Source organism: Danio rerio, chromosome 25 (assembly GCF_052040795.2).
Source record: "Danio rerio strain M-AB ecotype USA chromosome 25, GRCz13ab, whole genome shotgun sequence".
In the NCBI taxonomy this organism is placed as follows: Eukaryota; Metazoa; Chordata; class Actinopteri; order Cypriniformes; family Danionidae; genus Danio; species Danio rerio.
Genome location: NC_141045.1, coordinates 24,247,678 through 24,269,581, shown reverse-complemented (window position 1 = coordinate 24,269,581; position 21,904 = coordinate 24,247,678). Strand labels below are relative to the sequence as shown.

Genomic DNA, 21,904 nt, shown 5'->3' with positions numbered 1-21,904 from the left:
GACCCAAATCAAGTAAAATGTCTCTTACTCAAGTTTTAGCATGCAAAAGTCAAATTTAAGTATATAAAATACAGTTTCCAACAACAAAATTTTATTTTGAGAAAATGACCAGTGGGGTGGTGAGAAAAAAAGTTCATGTCAACTCAACATCCCTGCTGTCCTCAGATCATTGTCTTGAGCAGAAGTTTCATCGTTAGCCCTGACTGTCAGATGATCTTCATCTCAGGAGCTGTATTTTTAGATGCTTGATAACAGATATAAAGTGAGTTATGGCTCAATTATAGAAGAAAATTGCGTGTTTGTTGCTCGAAATGTGCCGCCGAGAAACATCCAGTGAACACTGGCACGGCCTGGCGCCCGGTTTGTTCGCGCACTCCCTGGGGCGAGGTGGCTTTTGAGCCCTAGGCAGGGAACAAACAAGGCCTACCTAGAAAATTCAGCACCTCTGAAAGCTCTTCTACACACTTGCAAGCACAAATAGCTAAGGTTTTCTTTGACCGGGGAATATGGTTTTAGTCGCCAGCAGGGTTCACTAATACATAAATAAATAAATGTTATGTAGTTATTTAGGGATAAATATACATATACGACTAATTTTATGTTTATCCAACTGTTTGTTTTGGTTTGAAACACCTCTTGATCAGCAGCTCACGGACCGGAAGTGTCAATTTTATAATTAGCCAATCAAATAGCGTACAGCTGATAGAAAATAACGCCATGCTATTGCTAGCCTGCCTACTTCATGTGCTAAAACTACCAATTCTAAGACAGTAAATCAAGAAGCGACCTGGGCTATACAGTGGCTCCAATTAATTATTTTCAATCAAAATTATTTTCATTACAAAGCTGAAACTTCTGTGTATAAAATATTTATAAAATTATGTAAAAAATGTTTACATGTGTAAAATATAAAACTGATTACACTATTGACATCAGAAGCAAGACATGACCATATTGTTAAAAATACAATACAAACAAGTTTCATAAATGATAATATGTCTAATAATAATAACATTAACTGCAACAACAACAACAACAACAATAATAATAATAATAATAATAATAATAATAATAATAATAATAATAATATAGACTAAATGATTTATTTCCTTACCTCAGTTTGTGTGTATTTCTGACTGTGCGTTAAACAATGACACCCACGGAAGCGATGGTGGGGGGATCGATTGTGTTTCCAAGTCAAACCTACTGACTAGACAGAGTTTTTTGTGTGCCGTGCTTCAGTGCATATTCATTTTACAAAGTTTTGAGACACCGACCGTGTTTACTTCCGGATTTCTGAACTCGAGGAGCGGACTGAACGCATCAAACGTTCAGAACACTTGCCCGCTTTACAGACACCAAGGCTCGGATCCCAAAACACTGAGCTCGGCTCGGATCCCAAAACACTGAGCTCTGCTCCGACACCTCAGTGCTGACATCTCCAGCTGCTGTGGCTCTTTAAAAACCAACATTCAACGTAATGACGAGCAGCTCCATGTCAAAAACTGTTTCACATTTAGGCACCACTTCATAGAGATCAAATAGCGCTGGACAGCCGGTGACAGTCAAAGCTGGCGTGGATCAGCTGCCAGCAGCATGGACTGGCTGATGGGGTGAGTTCAATATTTATAATTTTGGGCACTTAAAAATTTGTCTTTGTTGGAATTTTTTATTAAAAGTTTGATAAGTTCAGTTGTTTCTCAGAGTACATTAAATAATCATATCCTAATAAATGTTCAACTTTGAAAATAAGTGTAACTTAAATTCACCAGCTGCACTGAAAGGGATAGTTCACCTAAACATTTACTCTCTCTTTACAACCCCCAAGGCGTTCGAAACCTTAATTTATTTCACAACAGAAGATATTTTGTAAAATGTTAGAAAACTGACTTGCATAATAGGAAACAGAAATACAATGTTAAATCAGTGATTACAGGTTTCCAAATTAACTTCTTTTGGGTTCAACAGAAGAAAAAAAAGCCAAACAGCTTTGTGACAAGTGAAGGGTGAGTAAATGGTGACAGAAGTTTCAGTTTTGGGTAAACTATCTCTTGAACTGAAGTTGTTCAGTCATCCTGCAGAGTTTCATTAGAGTCCTGTGTAAACCTAAAATGGTAACTTTAAAGTGAGCATGGCAATTTGTCTACTCGTGTGGTTTCCTTCACGACATCCTGCCACATGAGAAGCTACACCCTGACCTGCTGGGTTATTTTAGGTCAAGAAGACTTGCAGTTCGATAGCATAATCGTGTGTATAAAAAAAGAAAAAGAAACTTTCGAGCTAGTAATTGAATGTTTCTCTAGCGTAATGTCTAAAGTTATGACAAAACAGGTGATTTTGCCCACATTTTAAGATTATAAGGCTGAACGGCTTGAAATACCATAAGTCTATATACATTTCCCAGTATTTCTCTGTTACAGTCGAGATATCACAATAATTATCCCCGAAAAAGCTACCAGATTGTGTTGTGTTTGCAATAAAGAAAAACGCTAAACACATGCAGGCATTTCTTCTTTTTTCTTTTAATTGAACTAGTCTGCAGTAACAAAAACAGAAGATGGCCAACCAAAAAGTAACTCACGATTATTCAAACAATGTAGAACACAAAATACACACATTGCCATCTCACACTCAATACACTACAATTACTATGGTATAAATTAGGGATGTAACGGTATTGTAAATACCGTCATACTGCAATAGCAATTTTTTGTAAATATTACCTTAGTCGCATGACTCGATAAAACTATAGGTCTTCTGAGAAAATTTGCTCAGGCGAATGAAGCGAACGGGAGGTGGCAGAAACTACAATTCCCATCAGCCCAGGCGTGGCCATCATCCTTTGCGGTCTGTTGTCGCTACAGATCCAGTAATGCGGAAATGGAGTGTGCTGCTAGTAGCGGGGATGAAAAAGAGCTGGAAATGATCGAACTTAAAGCGGGTTTTAAATCGGATGTGGGGAAGTATTTCGGGTTCTCTCTAAAAACATACGAGAAAGGAGAAAAGGTGACAGACAAAAAAAAAAAAAACGTTATGCAGGCACTGCCAGACTGTGGTAAAATACAAGTTGGGGAATACGACTAATAACAGTCATGGGGACTGCAGAAACACAGCACACTGTTCAGATTGATGCAGACGTTGACTTGTACCGCAAAGAGACCTCTATCTCACTCATGGCTTGTCCTCTCAAGTGGGGGAAAGACAATGCACAACGTTACACACTGCTGTCAACCTGGGCCAAGTCATATCTCTGTCCCAGAAACCTCAGTCCCAAATGAGAGGGTTTTTTTTTCCGTTGCAGGGGACATTGTAAATGCCCAGAGATATGGAGACAGATTAGACTCAATAATAATTCACGCAAAAGACACGATGTACACATGCGTAGCCAAATTCACGTGCATAAAATCAAATTCACGTGTGTAAAATATTCATTCATATTAAAAAAAAATTTCATGTGCACAAAATAAAAATACATTTTCATAAAATACGTTTCACAAATGCAAAACACCATTTGCAAATGTATAAGAGTGTACAAAAAGTTTTGAATGTTTAACCACAATAGTTACACGTTGCAATTAATTGACGAATTACATGCATTCCAAATCGTGGCTCCTAGCCAGCAATAGGCATAAGCCAGTATAAGTTACTGATGGTATGATAACCTTAGATAAAAATACTATTGTTTCACCCAGGGCTGGGTGATATTGCAAAATCAATTATCATGATATCATGTTTCATATTATTCGATATAGATAATTATTAACTTTTTTTAAACAATCCATTTAGGAAATTTTAGGATTTTCTTATATTTAACCACTTTATTTTAATTTACCAAAATGACTGAGGGAAATAGTTTTACTAGTCAAAATCAAAAAAATTTTAACTGATATATCTGATTTATTTAAAATAAAATAAACATAAGAGTTAAAGAGACTCCTAAACTTGATAAATAAAATGTTACAAAGTGTGTGCAATGGTAAAGTATGCTGAACAATCAAAGCGAACTTTAAGCTGTAAATAATAATACAGTAAACCTCAAACTCTGTCAACATCACAAATTATGATAATCAAATCTGAGCTTTCAAGTAAAGGAACCAGCCATCATTATTCAAACACATATTGCAACATTACAAATTGTAAAGTTCAATAACTATATTACCCCCTGTGCTAAAAACTCTTTCAGCTGAGGTGCTAGTGGCTGGGATGCACAAGAAAGCCACTTGGATGACATCCTTACATTCTATTTTATATGCAATCTCCTCACTGCTGCTATACGGCACTTATTTTCACACGTGTTTTTATTCTAACCTGAAGTGACAAGCATGCGCGTGGTTTCCCTTTACTATTTACAATGAACTCCTCAGGCGTCTCTAGTAACTAGACGACCATCAAGCATTTTCTCAGAGGATGACAAATGAACAAACCATTGCAGTGCGCTTGCAGCATTTGGAAAAGTTAAGATGTTTTAAACTAGGTGTTGCTGAAAAATGCGTTCGTTCACGTGCACGCCGCTTACACAGCATATTTGCATCACTGCCATATGCGTGTTGTGCAAGTCGCATCCCTCCATTGGACCCTAAGCTTATTGGCATAACTTCCAAGGCGCATGCTCAGCAGTCACATTTTAATAAAACTATAGCGATTCATACTGAAACTACATTCCTAAACTACATTCCAAATCTTTTTTTATCGATATTGACAATGGTGTTCGGTATATCGGAAGTTTTTTTCCCCCACATATATTTTAACAATAATATATTTTATTTTAGGAAACATTTGTAATATTTTGGAACAGTAAACATTCCAGGCTAATTAATTTAAATAAATAATTGACTTCTGCTTTTTTTAATGGTTTCAAAAACATATTTATTTACAGGACATTTTAAAAAATACCTTACATATACCTTAGGAATGGTATAACAGAAAAAAATTATTGCAGTTTTAAAACCTTGATTTTTCCAAACTGCGCTAAACTAAAACCGGTAATCATCTAGGCATGAACCGGTATAAGACTGACAGTATGAAAACCTTGGATAAAAATATCACTGTTTCACAGTATGACACAGTATTTTTTGCTGTGAAATATGTTCTTCTGGGTAAAAAAAATAAAATAACATTTCCTATTGAACACAAGATATTATATTTTAAGAAACATTTAAAATATTTCATAACAGTAAACATGTTAGGCTAAATAATTAAAATAAATCATTGACCCGCTATCTTAATTAGTTTACAAAACAGATTTCTTTACAACTTGAAAAGGCATCTTTTGTTATATCTTTTATTTGGAAATAAAGTAAGTAAGCCACTGCACTGTTCAGGTACATATAGCAGCAGGATGTTGGTTTATAAGTGATTTGTTTATTAAATGTTTGCTAAATCATGGGCTGACCTGTAGCATTTGATATGGAGTGTCCTTTCCTGCTGGAGATACTGTTGCCCTAAAAAACTAAATAAATTGTTTGTAAAAAAAAAAAAAACATGTTAAAAAGCTCTTACATATCTATTAGGATTCCTTAAAAACAGTTATTGTCCTATGCCTGTTATCATCCCATGCCTAGTCAACAATAATCCCATTTGAATTTGTACATACTACGATGTGACATGTGGATATGTACATTGCGATGTTGATGCTAAAACAATATATTTTGCAGCTCTAACGCTTAAATAAATACTAAGTAACGTTAATTATACAGTTGAATGAGTTTGGTTCTAGCTTATATTTGGTAGATTCATAACAACTGCAAGTTGAGATCTGCTTAGTGCTGCACTGTTCTTATTTTGGCTAATTGAAATGGCGCTTAACTTGTATCTGCTTTAATCCATTTTAAAACTGCATATTTGCAAGTCAATTATCATTCTTACATAAGCATTTTGACAATGTTTCTTGCTCTCACAGATAAACCCATGAAAAGAATATATTTTTTTCATATTGTAAACAATACATTTGTATAAGATTGCAGTCTATTTTGCAGTCTAAGTGAATGATACATTTTGAAATCTGTGTGTGACTTATGCCCAGTCACTTTGTTAGCCATACATACTACTTTTAATAGGATGCATGATATCGTTATCGGCAGATAAACGCTATTTTTAATGTTATCGGTCCAATGTCAAAATTAGGCCAATATCTTTTAGCCAGTAGATTACGTAATTGCCCTGCTCATGCGTGGGTCGAACTTGTTCAGACTTGTCCAGTGCACTATGACAAGCTTACCTCACATTGTTTATTCCTCCAAAGTCCGTCCTTTCTTTGTGTGGTATTGCTGTGCGTTAATAACTCAGTAAGTAACAAGGTACATTGTTAAATTACAAACATGTTAAATATTACATGTGTAAACATAATAGCAGTGATGCACATGTGCTAAACAACTTGTTGGGTTGTTTATAATCTATTATGATTATTTGTTATAATGCGTTGCTTGCCATGTGTTGTTAATGTAAGATTGTATTCAGTTTGATCGGCATATTTATAATGATTATAACGAGCGCACATAATGACTATTACCACGCACACACATAGAGAGCCGACAGAGCCTTAACAGCACCACGAATAGCGGCAGGGGAGAGTGTGCCAGTCACTGAATACAGCAAAGATTTCTCAGCTGTCCGCCACATTCTGTCTTTATATTATGCACTGTGTTTGTCATGAAGTCATCTGTGCTCAAGGGCTGTATCAAAATCTGACTCCGCTTCCTGTGCACGCGCATCACATAGGCATGGGCCAGTAGAAGATTCTGACGATATGATAACCTTGGATAAAAATATCACGGTTTCACGGTATTATAATTACTTCTCTAAAATATGTTCTTTTTAAATATCCGGGTAAAAAACTAAAACTTTTTTCTCTTTTGAACACAATATATTTCATTTGGAGAAACATTTTAAATATTTTTGAACAGAAAACATGTCAGGCTAAATCATTTAAATTAACTGTTAATTTCTGCTGTCTTGATTTATTTCCAAAACAGATTTTTTTTCTATTTAAAATGGAATCTTTGGAATTTTATTCTGCTGGAGATACTGTTGTTCTAAAAAAAAAAAAAGGAACAAAAAATGTACAAATACCTTAGAAACGATATTACAGAACATTTTGGTGGTTTTAAAACCTTGACTTTTCCCAACCACAGTATACCTTGAAAACGGTTATCATCCCAGGCCTTCACCACACAGCACTTGCAATTAAAGTTTCAATTAGCAGGTTTATCATAAACCTTTCATGGATAATTTTTTCCACAATTGACAGCAAAAACGAACATAGAAGTGTTGTCTGATTGACAAGCATGTGTTTAAAACACATGTAGCCTAATACTATCTTTATTTAGCTTTTCGCGTACACGGTGGGTCTGAACTGCCGAAACACCTCTCAAAACATTTTTTCAGACATTACATATTTGTACATGTGTACATTACTGTAACATTTGAGATGGTTTCAGTTTTTAGTTATTTTATTTTCATTTTATTTAAAATATATTTATTTAACTTGTTTTAAGCTTAAGTTTAACAACTTCATTAATCCCACCAGGGGCAATTAGATTAGGGTAGTAGCATTTCATGATACAACAAACACATAAAAAAGCAAATCACTTACAGTTTTAAAAAACACAATCCAGCATGTTTCATAAATAGAACTAAATCATTGGAAAGGCCCGTATATTAAAAATGTAAAACTTGCTAAAATGTGATGTTGTAAAGCCTTATTGCCTCAGGAACAAAGGTGAATTTATATCTGTTAGAAAAGCATTTGATACTTCTAAAATTTCTTCTTCCAGAGGGCAACAGAAGAAAAAAGGGCTTTAGAGGATTAAAATCATCTCCTATCACTCTTTGAGTTTTGCTGAGCATTTCCTTCTATTAATTAAATCCCATTTTGTTATTTAACCTATTATTATATGCAGTCAAGTTGCATGTTACTTTGCTATGTGAAGAAAATAAATTTTATTTTTGGCATGCTGATTTATGTGAAATTGTGAATATATCTCTATAATCACCTTGCAATTGGCTTCTTTTTCTTTGAGTAGGCTATTTAGTTCACAAGATCAATACAAACTTTAATGAAGTGTTAAAAATCAAATCAGTTGTTCACTGTATACAAATATAACATTTTGAAATATTTATAATTATCGGCTGTAGTATATCGGTTATCAGCCTCCAAATCTTAAGAGTTATCAGTTATCTATATCGGCCAAAAACCCATATCGATGCATCCCTATTTTTTAATAATCTTTTGCAGTCTAATTGGTTGTCCCTGCATTATATCACTTGTAATTTGCACATATAGTAAAACTGTATTGCTCATGTTGGATCAAATAAGCAAGTTTTATTAAATATTAAAAATCACTGTGCCAATCTCATGGGGAAATGTAACTATTTTACAGATTACCAGAAAAGTGGCTCATTTTTACACATCCATACAATTTCAATCATATTAAAACATTTTTTATTTTTTTATATATTATTACAAAAGATGGCGTTTCCCCAAATTACACCCCAACCCCACCCTTTATTGGGGATGAGTAAATTGTACCAAAATTTAGGAGCAAAGCATTTGCGTTGGTCAGTGTGATATTTTGGAGGATGACTTTCTTATAGACTTGTTTGTGCAGACCAATTGCAAAAGAAAAATGGATGATTGTGCATAAATGGGTTTTGAAGCTAGAGTTATAGAGTAATAAGCACATGCAAAATGAAACGTGCCCCGAAATGTCATTTTAATAATGTCTCTCTGCTGTTTGTCAGTGACAGGTCAAATTCTAGCTTCAGCCTGGTTATAATAAGAAGTTTAGACAATAAACATTGTCAGGCATTCCTGTGGGTTTATACCATCATACAGCCGGTTTAACAGGTCAAAAGACAGCAACCATACATTCACATTCCTGTCTCATTACATAAGCACCCTCTCTTGAACTGCTGCTGCTGTTTTTTGTGTGTTCTGACCACATAAAGAATCATACTGGCCATTGCAGGCTGGTAGATCAAGTCCTTTCCTGTTTTGATGTCTTACATAAGGGACATTTTGACTCCTGCCCTGCGATTTACCTAATTTTCTGTCAAAATAATGGATTTGAGTAGTTTTATTCAATTATTCTATTTGAATTAATCAATAAAGACAACATTATTCAGATTTTTTTATATTTTGGAAAAGAATGCAGATCTGAACTTGTTTTACCTCATTTTTTGTTTTGTTTTGTTTTATAAAAACTCATAAGAAAGCATGACATTTGACATTTCGATGACATTGCTTGGTTGCCATTTCAGATTGATATAATGTGAATTGTACAGAAACAGATTTGTAGAAAGTAGTAAGTGTGGAGTTTTACTCAAAGCCTAACAAGTAAGGTATTTTCCTATTGATAAATACCTATCAGTAAGATTGCAGAAATATGCCACTAATTCATTTACATGTAAAATAATCACAAATTAAACTCTTTACAGAGTGTTTTTATTGCTATTTTTCTTCATGGATTTTTTTTACATTTATTTTCCCCTATTTAGTCTTAATTAGCTTAAAGTTTTTTATTCTAATAATTGAATTAATGTAAAAACAACATAAACTTTTAAAATTGCCAAGGCATTTTTTTCAGCTTTTATTTCATGATGTCCATAATCTGATCAATGAAAAGTACAAAGACTACTCGGGCTTTGCTTGCATGCTAAGAGACTTTGAAGATATTGATATCAAAGAGTGCACTTGACACACAAAGGATGGACCATAACTTTTATTAGAGTGGAGTAACTTGTTGTGTAGAAAAGTAGCGATTATAGAAAGCACAGAGGAAAGGAAATGGTCTCCTTTGGGTGGAGGGAGCCATTGTTTTACACCAGTGCTTTGTTTGGAACTGTGTCAGATTTTACTGTCAGTTAAGATTTTTTTTGACTGGTCAGCTTTGGTTATTAATTATTTAGTTGGTAATATTTGCTTCTAGATAATAATTTCCTCATAAAGCTGGAATTGTCATGTACATTTTGTTAGAGGGGCATGGTTGTGTGATCAGTAGTAAGTTTGATCTGAAAGCCAAAGGCCACTCTTGCGCAAAAACTCCAAATACTTTTGAAAAAGGAACTCTTAAAATCTAAAATAACTGGGTTTCATTTAGAAGAACTCCTCCCTATGCCCTAATGCTATTTGGGGGTCTCTCTGAAGGCATTAGGGCACAGGGATGAACCCTTTAGAACTGAATGCTCAAAGGATCATGGCCCGAATTGCCCATCTAAAACACTTCACTATGGCATCCATGTTTGCTTTCACTCTTCAGAGGATAATGTATATCATTTGAAAAGCATTGAATAACTAACTGAGATCTAACTTTCAATTCACCTTTATTTGTATAGCGCTTTAGATTGTGTCAAAGCAGCTTCACATAAAAGATCATAGTAAACTGAAGTAGTGTCAGTTCAGTTTTCAGTGTTTAAGTTCAGTTCAGTTTAGCTCAGTTCAGTGTGGTTATTAATCATTACTGAGAGTCCGAACACTAAAAGCAAATCCATCAATGCGCAGCCAACTTCCCAACCTGTTTGAGGTTCCCAACACAACTCGCTATTAAAAGGAATGGGAGATGAGATTCTGATTGTTTTAATGCACACTACGCCCAAAAGACCCATAACTCATTAAGAGATTAAGGACTCTTTTAGACCATGTACCTGGCACGCCAACAATTGTTTCCACCCTTAAAGTGGCAAAAGTAGATGTTTCAAGTGTTCCTATGCTGTGCACTTTATACCATAATATAATGGGGCCCGGGGGTGTATGTAGATTGCTAGGTGACCATCAATCCTTTTCAAGCTGACAAAACATTGCTGCAACTATGATGAAGTTTTATTTAAGGAGAAAAGTAAAAGCATTGCAGTGTTTGTGTGTTCTATGTTTGTCTGAGATAGTTAGTCTGCCGAAATGTGTATATTCGAAACAAAGTATTAAGCGCTCACTGCATTCTGAAAAGTTAAGATGTTTTCAACTGGCTGTGCCTGGAAAGATATGCACACAAGCCACGCGCCTCCATTGAAAATAACGAACTTGCATGCTGAAAAGATATGATATGTAAAAAAAGCGACTGTCATTTGGGATCTCCAGCAGTTAATATTTTTCTTGCACAGACATGCTGGATTCACCTGATTTGTTGACAATTGGGTTGCGGATCCATTTCTTGCCAGTTTGTGGGTCCTTTTGGGCCTTTTCTACTTTGCAAAGAAACTTTCCAGGCATCTGTTTCTTACTTATTTTGCCAGCCTGTGGGTTCAATTTTGTCACTCAAGAGACTGAGATGTAACGAGAGAAAACAGTAAATTTTCAAAATAAAAGATTTTTCAACATAAAAGATCATTAGACTTGGGTAATAAATAAAATGGAAATAATTAATGACTTCTTATGTGGCCCAGTACCAATTGATTCACGGATCTTTATTAATCCACGGCCCGGTGCTTGGGGAACACTGCTTTATTTACACTTTGGCCCCGTTTACACTAATACGTTTTAGTTTAAAAATGGAGTTTTAGAACGAAATTAATCCACGTCCACAATGGCGTACTTTGTGTATTTATTATTGAGGAAAAGCCCAATCAGATAGGTGAATGTCTGCAGCCACGCCTCCGTTTACAGATGTCTACGTTTTCTCCATCCACACTGACATGAAGCAGCAGCGTTTTAAAATGAAAACGGCCTCTCCAGCATTTCCGAAATGCTCCGTTTTTGGGGCTGGAAAACTCCGGGGTAGTGTGGATAGAAGGCGTAACCATAGCAAAACGTACACATTTTAAAACTAAAACATATTAGTGTAAAGGATTATTAAATAGAACTTAGATTGTTAAAATGGAGCTCCATGTGTGCTCAAAAGTGTAGTAAACAAAAACCATGACATTCAAAAACACAACACAGAACCCTACTTATAGCTTATTGTACGAAATATTGACACTCTTGCGATGATGTATATAACCTTTACTACAGGCCCCTGTGGCCACCCCAATATGATTTTGTTGTTGGTATTATTAATTTAAATGTACTTACGGAATTTCACAATATTTCAATAAATAAATAAATTGCAGCCACTAAATTATTGTGGATTGATTTGTGCCACTGACGTAGATGATTTACTGCCCCTCCCTCTCCCCGATCGTTGTTGACAGCACGCACACACCTTCAACAGAAAGCTATGGCAATTATTTAGGAAACAACAACAGGTATGTTTGTCATCCATGCATATCTTCACTTAAGTAATTATTCTATGCTCTCTGGTAACCTTTCTAGTTGAGTACTAAATGTGTTAACGTTAGCAAGGCTCAGAATTAGGTAATTTTGATTTACATAGTTTAATGTTTTTTTTCACCTTTCTACAGAACGATCGCTTTTGCTGATTAGGCTAGTACACATTTAAAAATAATAATAAGTAAATTAAGGGTAAATTTCTCATAACATAAGTAGTTTAGTATTGTTTGTGGGGTTTATGCACAACTTTGGGTTCATGAGATTGTACACTTTTTATAAAGAAAATCTAGCTTATTTAGCACCTCCACTGTTTTGCTTGTTGACTTACAAGGGCCAGAAATCTCAGTGATTTTGTGGATGTATTTTGTAAAAAGGTACATCAATAAAAACTGTATTAATAATGTAATGTAATGTAATGTGTGCATATAGTGATGCCTTTTGTTTAGTTTGTTCTTTTGTTTTATAAATTAATTTATTTATTTTCATTAATTTTAGACACGGCATTATGTACAATAAAAGTATGTGAAAAATATCTGACCTGAAAAGTGTTTTAAAACTAAATATTGATTTAATTTGGTTTGCATGTGTACCAGCTGAATTATTTTCTAGGAATAAATCACAATATTTTAAGAGTAATGAATTAAAACAGCATTATTTAATTTACCAAAAACAAAAATATATAAAAAAAAAATGTTTGTGTCACACCAAGATTTGATGTGGCATCATCTTGCCACCCCTATAAGAAAAGTTTCTGGGGGCGCCACTGCTTTGAATGTGTTATCTGACATGTGTTGCTAACAATTAGCTCAAAGGTTTTACATAGTCAATAGCACTCCACAGCAAACACCACCACACAAAATTTTAATAATACTGGCTTAAAGAAAGTTTCTTGAGACCTTGTAAAGTTGGGTCAAACACACTCTTAAGAGCCTCAGTCAATCTATTAAAACCAAAAACAAACCTTACGCCTTGTAGTTTTGACCTTTGGCATTGGTTGATGAGATGGAATGTCTGCTGCCAGCCAATGAGCTCTGATTAGGCATATGATCAGTTCTTTTCTTAAATTTGATTTGGTCCTGAGGTAGAGGATGTGTTGTACTCGTTTAAATGTCACGCTGTTGTCATGCTGTTACAATCATTATTAGGCTAAAGCTTTATCCTGTTTAAAGATTCACATGCTGTCAGGTTGTTTTTAAGTTCTCGATAGTCTTTCTAATTGGCAGTTTGAAGAAAGTTGCTCTTTATATCAAAATCTCTTGTGGTCTTTCTAGTGTAATCGAGGACAATGATTAAATGGTTTTCAAAAAACTCTGACAGTTCAATGAGCACTACATGATGTGTTATATTGTAGGAACGTTGCTAAATGTGCTTCGTTGTCTCTACCTGCTAGTGCAGTGGTTCCCAACCTGGGGTCCGCGCCCCCCTAAGGGGGGCGCCAGAGTTCACAAGGGGGGCGCGGGAGAGGATAAGTGTTGAGGTAGAAAAAGGCATAAAAATGCTCCACTATTATATAGGGCTGTACAATTAATCGAAAATCCGATTTCAAACGATTATAAAAAAAGCATTAATCGAGATAAATGATTATTGCATCATATACCGCCACCTTTCCAGTTGTACACTGTTGGTCTTAAAAGCGCGAACGAGCGCGTGCTTGTGTGTGTGCAGCACGCACACGCAGCCAGAAGCATGTGGCCGGTCAGCATTCGCTCCCATTCGCACACTGAGACGAGCAGAGGAGCGCAGACATCTAAAGTCATTAACGTGAGCGCTTTACTGGTCAAATAGGTGTCAAAACGCGATGTTTAGTGATTATTTATATTCACCATCATTTGTGTAATAAACAAACGAGTTGAGGATCAAAAGACATGTGAAAGAGAAACTAAAGAGACAGCGAGAAATATTCCTGCTGCCGCCTGTTTTTATGATTATTAATCAAACAACGAGAAAATCCCTCACTACTCTTGACTGAAGGACTGCTGTGTTTTTCTTACAGTGAAGATGATTAAAGCACAGTTTGTTTAAATTTTTTGTTCTATTGTATTTATTTCTCTTTCCTTTGCAGGGTGGAAAATAACTGTATGTAAACACTTGAAGTCAGAATTATTAGCCCTCCTGAATATTAGCAACCCTTTTCCTCCCAATTTCTGTTTCATGGAAAGAAGATTTTTTTTTACTTATTTCTGAACATAATAGTTTTAATATCTCATTTCTAATTACTGATTTCTTTTATCTTTGCTATGATCACAGGTCAAAATACAAACATTCAGATTAAAGTGCAATTCAAAGGCTTAATTAGGGCAATAAGGCAAGTCATTGTATAACAGTAGTTTCTTCTGCAGACAATCAAAAATATTTATTGCTTAAGGGGGCTAATAATATTGACCTTAAATTGGTTTCAAAATATTTAAACCTGCTTTTATTCTAGCTAAAATAAAATAAATAAGCCTAGAAGAAAAAATATTATTAAGAAATACTGTTAAAATTCCTTGCTCTGTTAAACATAATTTGGAAAATATTTATAAAAAATAAAAATAAAAAAATTCTCAGGAGCGCTAATAATATTGACTTTAACTGATAATCGTTTTGAATAATCGTGATTACAATTATGACCAAAATAATCGTGATTATGATTTTTCACAAAATCGAGCAGCCCTACTATTATATATGTATTTTTAAGTACAATATATATATATATATATATATATATATATATATATATATATCAAAACACATGGTTAAAATTACAACATAATGGTAAAAATAATTAAAATGAATAACTTTAAATAATTATTTAAATGTAGCTCACTCACGCAATGTGCTTGTCAACGTGTAAAGGCAAAATCAAAACAAAATCGGCAGAGAAATCGTAAATGCAGTGATTCTTTAGAGGCGAAGAAAAAGATTAGACAGTATGACAAAGCCTACCTAAATTTTGGTTTTATTGATGGCCAAGACAAGTTAAAACTGATGAATGAAACTCATATTCATTCATTTAAAACTCATAAATTAATGATTAATTTATATTTTCTATACATATTATATAATAATATTACACAAACACACACATACAGTATATATATATATAGTACATGGGTGTGTGTGCGTGTGTATTTAAATGGTGGGGGGGCTCCAATGTTTGTATATGTTCATGGGGGGGCCCCTAAGAAAAAGGTTGGGAACCACTGTGCTAGTGCTCTATTACTATCATGTGCATGCGCCCTCTTTAGACTGGATGCTGTAATTGCTTTGTCATTGCACTGCCGGGTGCAGTGTTTCTTGTCTGTAAACATCACGTCCATAACAATGACCCCTTCTAAGGAACAGCTCTAAGATTAAGTTAGGCTTAATAAATGACATAATCAGGCATACGTGTACTTTGTGTGTGAAGTTTGTCATTTTATTTTATGTGTACAGGAAGTTGTCCATGTGTTCATTAACCTTTTTTGTATCAAAATCAACATTTAAATTAATTAAATACATATTTAAAGGTCGAAATTGTTCAAATATATATATATATATATATATATATATATATATATATATATATATATATATATATATATATATAATTTATAATTTTTTAACTTCTGAAGGCGGGCCAAGCAGTGGCGCAGTAGGTAGTGCTGTCGCCTCACAGCAAGAAGGTCGCTGGTTAGAGCCTCGGCTCACTTGCCGTTTCTGTGTGGAGTTTGCATGTTCTCCCTGCGCTCACGTGGGTTTCCTCCGGGTGCTCCGGTTTCCCCCACAGTCCAAAGACATGCGATACAGGTTAATTGGGTTGGCTAAATTGTCCGTAGTGTATGAGTGTGTGGGTGGATGTTTCCCAGAGATAGGTTGGGCTGGAAGGGCATCCTCTGCGTAGAAACTTGCTGGATAAGTTGGCGGTTCATTCCGCTGTGGCGAATTAATAAAGGGACTAAGCCGACAAGAAAATGAATGAATGAATAAACTTCTGAGGGCATCAAAATCATTATAGATTTTCAAAACATACTGTTTAAAGGAGTTTTAGGAAGCATCAACTTAGAATGTATTTTACTTGTTTCAGTTGAAGTATACACTCACTGGCCACTTTATTAGGTACACCTTACTAGTACTGGGTTGGACCCCCTTTTTGCCTTCAGAACTGCCTTAATCCTTCATGGCATAGATTCAACAAGTTACTGGAAATGTTCCTCAGAGATTTTGGTCCAGATTGACATGCACATTTGTTGGCTGCACATCCATGATGTGAATTCCCTGTTCTACCACATCCCAAAGGTGCTCTATTGGATTGAGATCTGGTGACCGTGGAGGCCATTTAAGTACAGTGAACTCATTATCATGTTCAAGAAACCAATCTGAGATGATTCATGCGCGTTATCCTGCTGGAGGTAGCCATCAGACGATGGGTACACTGTGGTCATAAGGCAATGGAATTATACTGTGCGAATTGTAGCCTCAGTTTCCTGTTCCTAGCTGACAGGAGTGGCACCAGGTGTGGTCCTCTGCTGCTGTAGCCCATCTGCCTTAATGCTGGACATGTTGTGTGTTCAGAGATGCTCTTCTGCATACCTCAATTGTATCGAGTGGTTATTCGAGTTAATGGCCATTCTTCTCTGACTTCTGGCATCAACAAGGCATTTGCACCCACAGAACTGCTGCTCACTAGATATTTTCTCTTTTTTTGGACCATTCTCTGTAAACACTAGAGATCAGCAGTTTCTGAAATACTCAGACAAGCCTGTCTGCCACTATCAACCATACCAAGTTCAAAGGCACTTAAATCTCCTTTCTTCTCTATTTTGATGCTCGGTTTGAACTGTAGCAGATCATCTTGACCGTGTTGCCTAAATGCATCGATTGCTGCTATGTAATTGGCTGACGGAAAATTTGCGTGAACGAGCAGTTAGACAGTTGTAACTAATAAAGTTGCCGGTGAGTGTATATTATTTTTAAACATATTTGTACATTTGTAATAAAATGTATAATACTGTAAAACCTTCTAAATTGTATATATACACAGGCAACTACACTAAAAATGTATTGCTTGTGTACATTTTTAAGCTGAATTAAATCAGTGTTACAAGTCATTTTAACTTACATCAATTAAGCTGACTTAATAGATCAAGTTAAAACAGTTTGACTCAAAAATTAAGTTGAAACCTGAATAACGTTTAAAATTAGGGTACAGTTACATAAAAACATGTTGCCATGTGTTTTTTTTTATTCTGTAATTTTTATAATGTACTTGTATGTACAGTACATATGACTATGTATGTTAATTAGTTTGCCTTAAACCTTAAACTTTTTAAAAATTATTTTAAGTTAAAATATATAACAAATGTCAACACTTCATATGGCATTTCAATAATACAAAAATAACACTGCCTCATTTTTTTTTCAACTCTCAGTATTTAAACAATAGAAATGTCTAAGTTTTATTGTATCAACTTTTATATGTTATTAAAAAATGTTCCATCTGTAATTGGTGTGTCCTCTACAGTAAAATTCAGTCATAATGGAACAGAAATAGCTTGTTTATTGCAGAACATCACCTTTAACTTATTTCACTAGTGTTCTGTGTAATTATTAAAAGGAAGACGCAATACATCCAGCCACTGGACAGCAAGTCAAGGTCAGATCAGTTCACATTCCTGAATGAAACACCATTGGAACCGAGTCAAACAAATCCCCTCACACAGCAGTAGAAGCTGCTGATATTAATGATCTACCTGCAACGTAATGTCATTCAGCAAAAGGAGGAGACAGAAAGGTCTCGGCAGCAGAATTAAAAACAAGTCAAAGCCTCAACAAAATTGGGAGTAAACCGCTGTCTCAGAGAGTATTTAGATGATTGTGGAGTCTTGAGTCAAATTTAGAACCATCTTAATATGATCAATAGCTTTTAATCATCATACAAATCTCATCCATTAGAAAACAATGAAATGTTGAAAGGTTGAATGAGCTTTAAAGAGTGTTTCTTCTCATCCATTTCCACACCTTGTGAAATTGAAAGTATTTATTGCTACATGTTTGAAATGAACTTTTATTTTAACTCTAGTTTAGTTAGAATTATAAGGGTGAAAAATGACCCCCTTCAACTATAAAATAAAGCCACACAATTTAGTTTCAATTCTCAAAAATCTATTTTGCATGAAAAAATAACTGTCGTTCATCACAAAGTCTGTGTTTGAGTATGCATGTGTGTCCCTGTAGATTTTAAAGATGGTTTTATAGCTGGCAGGTAATATATATATATATATATATATATATATATATATATATATATATATATATATATATATATATATATATATATATATATATATATATATATATATTAAATTAGATTTATTAGATAAAAAAATTAAGTATGTATTATACAACCGTTAATGTGTACAGGCTTCATGAAAATAGAAAATTGACCTTTTTATAATGTTGGGGTTGTTTTAGAAAAAGCTCTCACACTTCATGATTTAAAAAAAAAACTTACATTTTTTTGGTCTAAAATGGTCACAGATAATTTTTCACCTAGGGTTAGCGGCGATGAAAGTACCATTTTTCATAAAAAGCTCTTTTTAAAAGATAAAGTTTTAGACAGAGATATATTTTTGCTGTACTCATAAATGTTGTCTATCAATATCAGGTGGTATTTTGAACAAATGTTGAACAAAAATATTTTAACTTTAAACATAAATTGCATATTGTTACGTTTGACCCCATCAGTAGGGTCGAAGGTAACACCACAATATATGTTAGATTTACTGGTCCCACTTTATATTAAGTGGTCTTAACTAATATGTACTTACACAGGAATTAGTAGTTTGTTACAATGTACTTGTTGTCTAAATACATGTATTTACTGTGTACTTATGCTTGATTAAATGCATGTATGTAATTAACTTTTGTAATTAAATTTGTAAATACACTGTTGACCATCCCTTACACCTTAACCCACCCTTAAACCTACCCATGCCACCAAACCTGTCCATAACCCAACCTCTATTCCAACTCAAAAGCACCACAAGTGTCCTCAAATACATTATAAACACAGTAAGTACATTGTATTTATTTTTTTGATGTACGTACATAGTAGTTAGGGACACTTAATATAAAGTGGGACCGATTTACTTACTTAATCTTGTTTATTTTAAATATATCTGTCTATGGCCTTGTTAATCTTAATTGCAAACATATTTTGTCCTTTATCAAAAATATAAACTGCATTTTCGTTTTTAATTTCAGTTTCATCAAACATTTCAAATGCAATCCAACAATGCAAAATGTTAACATTTTCTGCATTTTTTGAGTATTCTTTATTATTATTGACAATATGCATTCATTTTATAAAACATATGAATTAAAACACTGCAAACTCTAATGGATAAGTGAAAAATAAGGTTTGTCTATTAGCATTGGAACATGAATAACACGGTTACTTTCGTCCCAACAGGAACTCTTGCCATTTAAACCTGATTTACTTTTAAACTGAAAAACTCAGACAATGCAAACTTAAGAATGTGTTACTGCACTAAATAACCTGTGGATTGAGCATTAAAGAGAAACACAACTTCTAATAAGGAAAAAATGAGCGGCTACAATAATTTCTGCACTTAAACAACGAAATCTGGAGCTAACTGTGAGACACTGTCCCAAAATCACATGATATTTGGCAGCTCCATCAAGGGTTGCATGCTGAATGTCCTGTTATAGCCTGGAAAGCAATTGTTGTCAGGACTTAGAGAAAATCGCGTTGATACTTTTGTTTCTGTTACTTTCGTCCCCGTTCTCCACTATAAGTCAACAGAAGGTTAAAGATTCTAGAGTGATATAAAAAAAGACTTCTTCTTTCATGTCTAACTGTGAATGTGGTCTCACAGCTGTCACTGACAATGTAATCGAAATAAATAATATGTGAAATAATCCACTGCTTAAAAACTTGCTGGATAAGTTGGCAGTTCATTCCGCTGTGGCGACCCTGGATTAATAAAGGGACTAAGCCGACAAGAAAATGAATGAATGAAATAATCTACATTTATTCATAAATTTATTATTCAGTATGTTTTCAATTACAACTAGAAACTTCTGTGTTTTTGCCTTTTATTTACATGCAATTTTGGGGGTCTGAAAATGCCAATATTTTTAAAGTTTGGGTATTTAACAAAAATTCTCAACAAACAAACAATGTAAAAATATTGGTTGCCAGTAAGACTGCAAATTTACAAGCACACTGTAAATGAATAATTTACTAATTATAAGTAACAATTTATTGTAAAAATAAAGAACAACTATAATTATTTATTTACTGTGTGCTGGTAAATTTACAGTCTTACTGGCAACCAAAAATCGGCAGTAAGTTACACTTCATTTAAAAGTAATTTTTTTACAGTGCAGTCTTAAACTGCTCCGGTATTATTTATATATTTTTGGCAATAGCCAAAACATATATTGGATGGATTAAAATTATAGATTATTCTTTTATACTAAACTCATAAAAATATATATGTAAAGATCATTTCTACTGTAAAAATATCAATACTCAATTTTTATTGGTAAAATAAAATTTCCAAACACTCTGAATTTGCACAACTTTAAAGCCAAATTTTCTTTATTTTGATTTTTGTTTGAACCTTCTGATTTCAGAATCTTAATTTAACAAAAATAACACTTATTACTATTATTTTTTTTCTTTTTATTTTTTTTCGGTCCAGAGTTATTTGATGTACTGGTGGACATCCACTGGTGTAGTTTTGTCACTCTTTAGATCCATGCGAAAATGGATAACTTTACATTGAAAATTAAAAACTGCAAAAGAAAAGGTTTTTAAATACATTGGGGAAAAAAAGTGTTCAACACGTCACCACTTTTCTCTGAAAACATGTTTCTAAAGGTGCTGTTGTCTTGAAATTTTCACCAGATGTTGGTAACAAATAAATTCATATGTGCAAACAAAACAAAATTAATTAGTTTACAAATCAAGTTACGTGTAATGAAATGAAATTACACAGGAAAAAAGTATTGAACACATGAAGAAAGGAAGGTGTATAAAGGCAGTGAAAGCCCAGAAAGCAGCTGAAATTTCTCAGTGGTTCTTCAGCAACCTTCTGCCCTTCCTCATTGTAAATTAATATTCGCTGCTTCAGTCCAACATCCACATTACCAGGATGATGTAGATAAACCCCGGGTGGACATTTCAGCAAGACAAGCCAAGGAGAGTCTCAAATGCTTTCAGGGAAAGAAAATCAAGCTGTAGAATGGCCCAGCCAAATAAAGATCAGATTTGATAGTCAATACCCACAGAACCATTCAGACTGTTACACTCTGTTGAAGTTTGTGAACAAAATTACACCTGCATTTCATGTGACTTCATTCTCCATATGAGTGGCCTCTTTAAGTGGTCATCACCGAAAAAGCCTTTTACTGTTTATAAAGTTTTAAATACATTTCAGTTGTTTGGTAAATTATCTATTTGTCGTTTCATTGTTATTACACATACTTAATTTTTGTTTTGTTTTATTTTTATGTTTGTATTGTTTGGGTTTTTACCAAAATCTAGTTTCCATGTCAACAGCTCCTTAAGAATATTTTTCCCTGGGGGAAAATAAAAAAACATGATGTGTTCAATACTTTTTTTTCCCAACTGTAAATTATTGTCATGTAAGCACACCTCAGTTCATGACCTCACAAAAAAACATAACTATTTTACATGTTTGCAGAAAAGTAGCT

The 21,904-nt window shown here is 34.2% G+C and overlaps 1 protein-coding gene across 7 annotated transcripts in view; it reads left to right on the top strand.

The window, feature by feature from the left end:
• The first annotated feature begins 1,278 nt into the window (after window positions 1-1,278).
• mob2a (MOB kinase activator 2a) overlaps window positions 1,279-21,904 on the top strand; it is an 88,267-nt gene continuing 67,641 nt past the window's right edge. For 6 of the 7 annotated variants that reach the window (XR_015525661.1, XR_015525657.1, XR_015525660.1 and 3 more), the window contains exon 1: window positions 1,279-1,613. Coding sequence is in view for 1 of the 7 variants with exons in the window: in NM_001430950.2 (NP_001417879.1) it covers window positions 1,597-1,613 (17 nt within the window). In the remaining 6 variants the exon portion in view is untranslated. 7 annotated transcript variants of the gene reach the window in all.